This window comes from Ziziphus jujuba, chromosome 10 (genome assembly GCF_031755915.1).
Source record: "Ziziphus jujuba cultivar Dongzao chromosome 10, ASM3175591v1".
Lineage (NCBI taxonomy): Eukaryota > Viridiplantae > Streptophyta > Magnoliopsida > Rosales > Rhamnaceae > Ziziphus > Ziziphus jujuba.
The window spans coordinates 5,791,761-5,802,571 of record NC_083388.1 but is presented as its reverse complement, the minus strand read 5'-3'; the positions used below and the strand labels follow the sequence as shown (position 1 = coordinate 5,802,571).

The window sequence follows — 10,811 nt, the reverse complement described above, 5'->3', positions numbered from 1 at the left end:
GACACAATCCATATAACCTATTTATTTAATGGGTTAATTTGGGTCAACATGACCCATTTACATGAAATTGACCCATTTATATGAAATTAATCCGTTTACATGAAATTTATCTAATTAAATAAATTATCTTGTTTAAATTAATTATTTCGTATGAAATAAAAATAATTTAATCATTAATTAATCCAAAATTAAAATATATATGTAAACACATATAATTATAGTTACAAATTTGCAATAATATAGCATATAATTTGATAGTATAACAATCTCATATAATAGTTAAATATAGATTGATATATATATATACACACACACACACATAATAAACCTAATCTAACTTCTCTAAAAATAATATAAAAAACTTTATTAAAAATTATGTTTTTAATTTTCTACATCTCTAATATTGTAAGGCATATTAATTTTTATTTTTAAGTAAATAAATATTATTTTAATAATTTTTTATTTTTTATTTTTCAATTAATATAAAAAAATTAATAATACAACCTTCAATAAGTTTGATATTTAGTAACAAAAAAGCATCAGTTAAAGTTTTATTAATGATAAACTTAATATATTAAAGTTATAATTTAAACAGGTTATAATCGTGTCGGATTGAATTAACACATTTAGTTAAACAGATCAATTTCGGGTTAATTCAAAATTGACACATTTAATTAAACGGGTCAATTTGGATCAATTTCGGATTAAACGAATCAATCTGAAACTAATACATTTATCAATCATGTTAAATGAGTTGATCCAAATTTAACCCAAACTTATTTATAATAAACCCAAACCTATTAATTTCGTATCATTTTTTAGTCATGTCACTGTGTCATGACCTAAATTGCCACCCCAGTTAGATCATCCCCTTCAACTTCTTAAGGCCTAAGGACAACACTTTTCCCCTTCTCTCTTTCAGCAGGCAAAGAAAAAGATAGCTCCAGACCAGCTTCTCCTTCAATAGGTCTGATAATATCCTTCTTCGGTTTCTTTGGATCATCCACTCTCATCTAATCCACCGGGGAATTTGGCCCAATACCCCTGTAGGACCGAGCTTCATGAATTTTACCCCCTCAATTCATTTCTTTTTTGATCTACCCCTTAATATCCTTTATAACCCTCAAACAAAAATCAATTACTTACATATCCTTTTATTTTTAAAACCAAACAAAAACAAACGGCTTTATACACGAACACACATATACAAACAACCCGAAGCTGTCGTGGAAAAGGCAAACATTAGGATCTCATTTCAGCACAGGGAATAAGGTAATTGGTTGAATCTCTTTCTTTATTTGTTGCCGTGGGACCGGTATGGGTTGTTTTTGTGTGGATTTGGCTGTATGTTTATTTCTTTCGTTGCCGTGGAGTGGGTTTTTATTTATAATTTTTGTGTTTAAATTTTTTGAAGATTTATGATAGATTTATACTGGGAATTAGTAGGAAATGAAGAGAGGAAAAAAATGGGACCGGTTTGGCCTTGATCAGTGGCCGGAGGTGGAAGAAATAGGCCGGTGAACAATCGGGTCGGTAGTGGTTTAGGTGGGTTTATTTTTTGAAGATTTAGGATAGATTGATATTGGGAATTAGTAGGAAATGAAGAGAGGAAAAAAATGGGACCGGTTTGGCCTTGATCGGTGGCCGGAGGTGGAAGAAATAAACGGGTCACGAATCGGGTCGTGCTGGTTTAGGCGGGTTCGGGTCGACCCGGACAAGGGTTGAAGATGGATTGAACGACATGTCGTCTGGGATGGACGACACCCAGACGACACGTCGTTTTTTTTTTTTTTTTTTTAATTTTTATAAAAAATGCTTTTTTTTGGGTATAGATATATATATATAATTGAAGATAAGAGAAAGAGAGAAAGAGAGAGAGAGAGAGAGAGAGAGAGAGAGAGAGAAATTAATTAGAGAAAAAATGAGAGAAATACTTTATGATTATTTTTTTTGGGTATTTTTTGGGAAAGAATGAGAGAAAGAGAGAGAGAGAGAGAGAGAGAGAGAGAAATTAATAGTAATTCATAAAGGAATGTAATACCGTCAAGAATTCCCTATTAGATTTTTTTCCTTGTATTCATATACAAAATAATGAAATATATTATGAATTTTGGGTCACAAATATGTATGAAAACTAGGGTGGCGTTTATTTGATCCAAAAAGCATAAAAGCATCCTGTCTAGATAAAGGTAATATGTTTTAACGGTTGTTGACTAAGACCAAAAGGACCCTTACAAGCAGCAACATCAACATACCCATCCTTAGGAAGAGAGCGTATGAAATTGAGGATTGCGGATATTTATACATGTATGTATACATAGTTGACAATGTTGTTAAAGGTAGATAAAAGTTTATTAATGTTGTCAATGTACATTTGTAGGTTGTACTTTATAATGGCACCAAAGAGGAACTTGCGACGTCAACCGAAGAAGGGAGTTAAGAATGTGGAAAGTAAGAGACGCGGTGGTAGCACAGCAGCAGCACCCAACTCTAAGCGTATACGTACTACTAGGAAGAAATCCAAATCTGAGACGGAAAGCACCAAACTTCGAGGGCACGTTTCACTTTCCTCTCCCCCATCTGATACGGTAAGTTTTATATGCATTTAGGTTGTTTTGTGCGGTAAATGATAAGACATGTGACAGTATTTATTCATGAATGTGAAAACTGAAGAAAAACTTCACCCGATGGCCATCGGTAATTGCCGATAGGCCATCGGGCTTTTTTTTTAGTTCATTGTAGGTTGATTACCGATGGTTTCATCGGTAATTTCCCGACAGTTCAAAAATGTGAACCCATATGTCTTAAGATTTAGTTGGAAATTATTATTATCAAGTTAGGGTGGAAAAATAGGGTATGATTAAATCGTTGATGTCAGTTCCATTTATGTAATTCATATTGCAGCCCATCGATGCTCCAAAGGAACGGATGTTGCAGGATGCCGATATAAATAAAGGTAGGGCACATTCATTCGGGAATCCAATAGGGGCGAACAAAGTAATTACAAGCGTCCTCACAAGTGAGCAGCTCGAAAAGTATAGACAAACATGTTTTGGACACTTACTTGACATGAAGAACCTTCGGTTCTCTGGTCAGTTAGTGCATCACCTGCTTTGCAGACAAGTTGAGTCCAACAATCCAGAAGTACTGGAGTTTAACTTCGGCGGATCTGCAGTGCGGTTTACGAAGTGGGAATTCGCACTCATTAGTGGGTTAAAGTTTTGTAGGTACCCTTCGATGTATTATTTGCAAATTTCCAAAAGAAATGAGCTGCGCACGAGGTTGCTAGATGACAGGAGTGACTTGAAACCGCCCGAACTGGAACGACTATTCAAGGATACACTTTTTGTGGATGATTGGGATGCTGTTAGAATTGCGTTACTATATTTCTTAGTTCATGGTGTACTCGGAATGGATCCGAAGGTTCAAATAAAAAAAAAATTCATTGATTTGGTTGCTGATCTCGACGTATTTAATTCCTACCCTTGGGGCATTCTGAGCTACAAGGAGACGATCAACTCATTCCACAATGCATTCCAGCTACGAGGACGAGGACGTGCAGTAAAGAATATATCACAGTATTATGACCTAAAAGGTTTTCCATTGGTGTTTCAGGTACGGTAATATATTTAATACATGTAGTTTTTACTTAAAATTTATATTTAATAACCTATAATTTGTATTTTGTAGGTGTGGGGGTTTGAAGCAATCCCTGATTTTGGTAACCAATTTGCCGACCGGTTGGAAACCCGTTGTCCGAGGATCCTTGGATGGCATACTCCAAGGCAACCAAACCATTTTGCTGTCCATAATTGGTTCTCCTCCAATAGCAGTGTAAGGCAAATTTTGTTTAGACTACATGGTACGACTACATTCAAGTTACATTACCCATAGTCAGTTTCCAAATTTACTTTTTTTTCCTTTCTTCATTGCATGTAGTATGTTGTGCACTGGACGTTAGATGCTACCGATAAGGAGAAGACTATGGATTACTGGCGAACAATAGCAGTTGACATACATGAAGTTCGCTACACGTCACCTCCAATTGTAGCACCAATAGTTGGCGCTAAAGATGTTAGAGCTAAAGATGCGTCCAAAGCTGGGGAGCATTCTAGTGGCCCTCCAGATTCTAATTTCAGGGTATGCAATTGTTACTTGCACGCAAATTTGTATTTCATATGTTGTACTAATATATGTTGACTTATGTTTTGGATATTGATAATGATTAGCTTGCTTGCTTGGAGGCAAAAGTTGATGAATTAAATAAAGAGATGGCAGCGTTAAGGAAGATGCTTAGTTCTGTTATTGACCAACAAAAGCATCAGGTATCATTTAGACAACTTAGTATACTTTACTTTAGTGCATTTATACGATCCAAATATGGGAAATAAATATGTCCAGAATAGAGAGTTGAAGAATGCGGAATGCCTTGCGTATATGCTGCCTTACCTATTGAGGGATGGGGGATATTACGGGAAGAATCCGGACGTGTCTCCCACTTTAGATCCATTCACGATGACCATGATCAAATATGCACCCCGCCAAGATAATGGGTATGAATGTGTTGTCATTTCAAACAACTTGTATTGCTGCTGTTTTTTATTGTGGTTACGTGTGAAAATACACGTAGTTGGTTTTCATTAATGCTAATCATTAATGCTATTCTGCAGGGGTGATTGTGGCGTCTACGCTCTGAAATTTATTGAGTACATGAGTAGTGAGGAGAACCCTTCATTTGGTCCGCAAGACATTATGTTTTTTAGAAAAAAATATGCTGTTGATTTGTACTTTAATAAACTTTCAATGTAGATCGTATGTTTAATGTTATGACGGTCTATACTAATGTTATACTAATGTTATCTTAATATGCTGAACCTATCTTTACTAATGACAACCGTTGAAAAAAAAGAAAAAAGATAAAAAGATAAAAAAAAACCCTCGGTTGTGGTAAAAATTAAAGGAAAGATGATTATCGATGGTGCATTGATAATTCCCAATTCACCATCGGTAATTACAGAAACGCTTTTTCGTAACCAACAAATAAACCCTGGAAAAATTACCGACGGTTTCGTCAGTAATTTCCGAATGTGTACAGTCCATCAAGTTTTACCAATTTGTTGGGCCCCACAAGTTCCATAATGTGTGTTGAATGCAAAAACATGGCAAATAGGGATTCTATAATTGTACTAAAGAGAAACTGTCGGGAAATTACAAATGCCCTCTGGAAAAATTACCGACAGTTTCGTCGGTAATTTCCCGAGGGTGTACAGTCAGCATATTTTGCCAATGTTTTTGGCCCCACAAGGCCCCTAATGTGTGTTGAATGAAAAAACATGCTAAACATGGATTATATAATTGTACTAATGAGGGAAATTCAAAAAATTTCATAAAAGTGTATCAAAGTTTGCAAAAAATCGATGACTGTTCACCCTCGGGAAATTACCGACGAAACTGTCGGGAAATTACAAATGCCCTCTGGATAAATTACCAACATTGTCGTCGGTAATTTCCCGAGGGTGTACATTGCAGCATATTTTTCCAATTTTTTTGACCCCACAAGGCCCCTTAGGTGTGTTGAATGAAAAAACATGCTAAACATGGATTCTATAATTGTACTAATGAGGGAAAATCAAAAAGTTCATAAAAGTGTGTCAAAGTTTGCAAAAAATTGATGACTATTCACCCTCGGGAAATTATCGACGAAACTGTCGGGAATTTACAAATGCCCTCTGGAAAAATTACCGACAGTTTCGTCGGTAATTTCCCGAGGGTGCACAGTCAGCATATTTTGCCAATTTTTTTGGCCCCACAAGGCCCCTAAGGTGTGTTGAATGAAACAACATGCTAAACATGGATTCTATAATTGTACTAATGAGAGAAAATCAAAAATTTCATAAAAGTGTGTCAAAGTTTGCAAAATATTAATGACTATTCACCCTTGGGAAATTACCGACGAAACTGTCGATAATTTGTCCAGAGGGCATTTGTAATTTCCCGACAGTTTCGTCGGTAATTTCCCGAGGGTGAACAGTCATCAATTTTTTGCAAACTTTTATACACTTTTATGAATTTTTTTGATTTTCTCTCCTTAGTACAATTATATAATCCATGTTTAGCATGTTTTTTCGTTCAACACACCTTAGGGGCCTTGTGGGGCCAAAAAAATTGACAAAATATGCTTACTGTACACCCTCGGGAAATTACCGACGAAACTGTCGGTAATTTTTCCAGAGGGCATTTGTAATTTCCCGACAGTTTCGTCGGTAATTTTCCGACGGTGAACAGTCATCACTTTTTTGCAAACGTTTGATACACTTTTATGAAATTTTTTGATTTTCTCTCCGTAGTACAATTATAGAATCCATGTTTAGCATGTTTTTTCATTCAACATAACTTAGGGGCCTTGTGGGGTCAAAAAAATTGGCAAAATATGCTGTTTGTACGCCCTCGGGAAAGTACCGACGAAACTGTCGGTAATTTTTCCAGAGGGCATTTGTAATTTCCCGACAGTTTCATCGGTAATTTCCAGACGGTGAGCAGTCATCAATTTTTTTCAAACTTTTGATACACTTTTATGAAATTTTTTGATTTTCTCTCCTTAGTACAATTATAGAATCCATGTTTAGCATGTTTTTTCATTCAACACACCTTAGGGGCCTTGTGGGGTCAAAAAAATTGGCAAAATATGCCATACTGTAGACCCTCGGTATTTACCGAAGAAACTGTCGGTAAATTTGCCAGAGGGAATTTGGTGGTTACCGACGATTTACTCGGGAATTACCGAGGGTGAACAGTTATCAGTTAAATTGGCAAAATTACCGATGATGCATTGGTCATTACCATTGGGCAGTAATATCATCCATGCAATAGTAAGAAACATACAAACAACTGTTATCAGTTAAATTGAAGACGGAATGATATGTTATCAAAACAATACGACAGATGAATTTGACAATAAAAGAACACATAAAGCCAACGTCTATTACGCCAAAACACATGTTACGCGGTTGACCAACTAATTGCATTCCTGACTACATTTCATACACACGCATACCACAATACATGGCCTCATTGTCTGAATATAGCATCATGCGATTGATGGGAGTTCGTTTCAGTGGTGCTGTTGGTTGTTAGTGCTATCAAGAGGTACGGCGGCGGAGCATGATCGGCTGGTGTGACCAACCTGTTTGCACCTCCCGCATCTATATTGATGACGCTCCTCTCCTTGAGATTGAATCCTCTTCTTTCTCGGTCTTCCTGACTGTTTGCCAATTTGAGGTGGAAGTACAACCTGGTTTATGACATCATCTGGAGCATGCCACTGACATTTATCTCCAAGTGGATATATGGTTTCCGAATATGCATAACGGAGTGAGTCAACTGAGTAATGCGTCGAGCAAAGGAAATATGGAGAAATATGTCGATGCTTACATGCTGCAATTGCATGGACACAAGGAAATCCATCAATGTCAAATTCCTTGCATGAGCACGTCTTATTTTCTAAGTTAACAACTCCAACGAACATGCCATGGCCAACAACTTGAAACTCATATAAGTTCATTGGCATAACACGTAAGCCTCTGCCAATATTTGAGCGGTCCTGCATGATTTTTTCCAACCAATTAGTAACAGGAGTTTGCATTGCAGCAGCGTTAGTTCGACGTTCATACCACCACCTTTGCAAGACATCACGAATGTGATCTAGTAATGGCAAAATAGGTTTATCCCTAGCATCAATAAGCACAGAGTTCATGCTTTCTGCAATGTTAGTTGTCATTATGTTGTATCTATTGCCCGGAAAATGTGATCTAGCCCATTTTGAAGGACTTGCATCCTTGAGATATTGTACAGCTTCAATACTAACCCCTTCTAAAAGCTGCATGGCCTTATCAAAATCCTCAACAATATATGCTCTAGCTGCATCATTAAAAGTTGATATAATCGCGTTGACATTACCTTTAAACTTCTTAGCACGTAAATTTGTACCAAGATGATATGTGCAGTGGCCATGGTGATTATTAGGGAAAACTGTACGTATTGCTTTTGCAATGCTCTTGTGTCTATCCGATATAAAAGCTATATTCGGATCATCCCCAAATGCTTCTTTAAAGCTCTCAAAAAACCATGTGTAAGCCGCATCCGTCTCCCCAGGGCCTATTCCATAAGCAAGTGGATAAATTTGATTGTTCCCATCCAAACATGATGCAATATATAACAAACCTCTATATCTATTCTTCAGTGTAGTTCCATCGACAGCTACGACTCTCCGCATATGCTGGAACCCTCTAATGCTAGCTCCAAGTGCCATGAAAAAATATAGAAATCTGTTTTGATCATCAGTTTCAATTCGAGTAAACGTGCCCAGATTTTTGCTCTTCAAAACGTGACTCCATAAAGGAATTTTTGCATATGAATCTTCTGGCGTGCCCCACAAACCCGATAGTGCAACTTCCTTAGCGGCCCATGCTTTGTTGTAGCTTATGTTTACTCCGTAATTAGAGCGAATGTCATGCACGATATCTCGAAAGTTTGTATTGCCTTGAAATCCCATCAAACATTGGCTGGATGATGTCTCCGATAACTGAACTTGTTGCTTGACGATGATCCCTTTTCATGATATTTAAAGAGCAAATATGCTCATCTTTGAAGGCCCTAATCATGAAGGCCTCTGTATTATCACCATGTAGTTTGGTAGCACACATTCGCCACACGCAATTGTCATTTGCACATACAACCTCATATCGGACTCTATCCGACTTCTTGACCTTGAATTCAAAGTTTCTCCTTAGTGCATAAAGACTAATCTTCTTCTGTAGCACATTCTTACTCGCAAAGATTTGGTTGATTCGAATGATTTCATGGGCATTGACGGATGAGAAGCGATGGTTGACCCTACGTTCAGCCATGGTTGCCGTCGAATCCTGTCGAAGGTCCAAATGGTTTTCGGTACAAGGAGAGGCAAGCACATCATCATTCACATTATCAATTGAAGTACTACCACAAGGAGACTCACCATGTGGACTATCACCAGCTGAAAGTCCCGAATGTTGGGTATGTAAAATGTCTCGTAACCCATCTTCACTACGATCAGTGTTGACCTCAACCTCAAATTGTTCATCTTGATCATAATCATGTCCACGATATTCATTCAAATCATTAATTTCGAAGTGCTCGTTATCATGATCATGTTTCGCAGATTGCACATTGTTTTCACACATTTGATTTTCAGAGAATCCAGGTTGAGTTTCCGGCACATGAATTTCGGTCGCTGGGGACTGCATGTCGGCATCAGAGGTACAAGTAGCTATCTCGGGAACTGCAGATAGTGGGGCAATAGTCGTAAATCCAGAACTTGTAGGTATCCTATTCACCACACATCCAGCACTATCAATACTCTTTGGAACCCTGGATAACACATCAACAATAAGTGGAGATCTGTCTTGAGGTCTGTGTGAACTATACTCTTCTATAAAACTTTGTAGGTCTTCATCATTTTCCACAACGTACGGCTCACATGACAAACACACATGGTATATGAACTTGAAGATTAATTGATGTTGTGTAGAATCTAAGTTGAGAGCGTTGTAGACAACATCTTCAAGTTCGGCCAACGTACAATTCCTTTTGATACGTATAATCTTCGTTCTTTGACGTTGGTATCTCCAGGTACCTTCAGAACATACACTCCATGTTCCATCGTAGAACAGTAAAACTGAAATTTGTGACATTGAGCATAAAGAGTTTACCAATTCAAAACATACTAAGTATCTACTTCTGCAATCGTAGAATCTTTGCTGGAAGGTTTAACTATAATCCTGAAGCAAAAGTAATGAAAAAATACAAATACATTTTTAGTAAATGAGTACATAAAATAAGCCAAACAATTATGTTATTAACGCCTACTGGAATAGCATTTTAAATACAAATACAAATGCATTTTCAGTAAATGAGTAAAGATAAAATAGGAATGCATTTTATGTAAATGAGTACAAGTGCTGATTAAGGGAAAAATGTTGCCATATATGTACACATTTTTATATTTATAACACACCCTGTGAAATCTGATAGAAGGTACTAGCTGCTGGATAGAGAAGACAAACGAGTTTTGAGGACCCTACAATGAGAACATGTTTCTTGGTACTAAAGTGCTACTAAAAAAGGAACCCTATTACCTAGCTTCGTAATCTTATACAATCTGAGATCTAATTACTTGAAGATGACTGGCTTTTTTAAATTTAGTATTTGTAATATTTAACATAAATATATCGTTTTCATGTAGGTATATGAAATTGACTGATATGAAAATTGTAAAAGAAAGGAAACAAATATGTTAACAGTCTTTCCTGAAACAAAAATATGAAATCCAAAAAAAAAAAAAGGAAAAAAAGTCATGGTTTGCAAGCCCCAATAATGAAAATTACACTCATTAAATTTAAATGAAATTTTGTGTTCCAAAATCCAAGTCCAATTGAGTCATCCAAAATCTTGACTGGAAACCAATGATCTTATCTTTCCTATAACCCTGAGGTGTTCCTTGTCAATTTGTAAATTGTCCCGCTTCACTCCTCCCAAATTCATTGTGAATTTGCTACACTTTAAGCCAGAAGTACTTGTCAACTCATAAATCACACTCTCTGTCTAATAATTTCTCTCTGCAACTTTATTCTCCCATCTAGAACAACAACAAAAAATAATAATAATAATAATAATACGCGGTTTCGGTGAATAATCCTTTTTGTGGAAATTACCAACAGTTTCGTCGGTAATTTCCCGAAGGTGTACAGTACGACATATTTTGCCAATTATTTTTA

At 36.6% G+C, this 10,811-nt stretch overlaps 1 protein-coding gene across 1 annotated transcript; it reads left to right on the top strand.

Moving 5' to 3' along the window:
* The first annotated feature begins 3,099 nt into the window (after positions 1-3,099).
* On the top strand, positions 3,100-10,334 carry LOC132799663 (uncharacterized). The gene is made up of 3 exons (XM_060812098.1): positions 3,100-3,615; positions 3,691-3,785; positions 10,280-10,334. Exons 1-3 carry the CDS (start codon positions 3,238-3,240, stop codon positions 10,332-10,334), a joined length of 528 nt encoding a protein of 175 aa, XP_060668081.1. The 5' UTR covers positions 3,100-3,237.
* Positions 10,335-10,811: the final 477 nt, after the last annotated feature.

Coding starts and splice junctions, on each gene's coding strand:
- LOC132799663 (XM_060812098.1), top strand. CDS start 3,238: ATGTATTATTTGCAAATTTCCAAAAGAAATGAGCTGCGCACGAGGTTG. Junction 3,616..3,690: donor GTTTTCCATTGGTGTTTCAG/GTACGGTAATAT, acceptor TGTATTTTGTAG/GTGTGGGGGTTTGAAGCAAT. Junction 3,786..10,279: donor CTTGGATGGCATACTCCAAG/GCAACCAAACCA, acceptor GTTTTCATGTAG/GTATATGAAATTGACTGATA.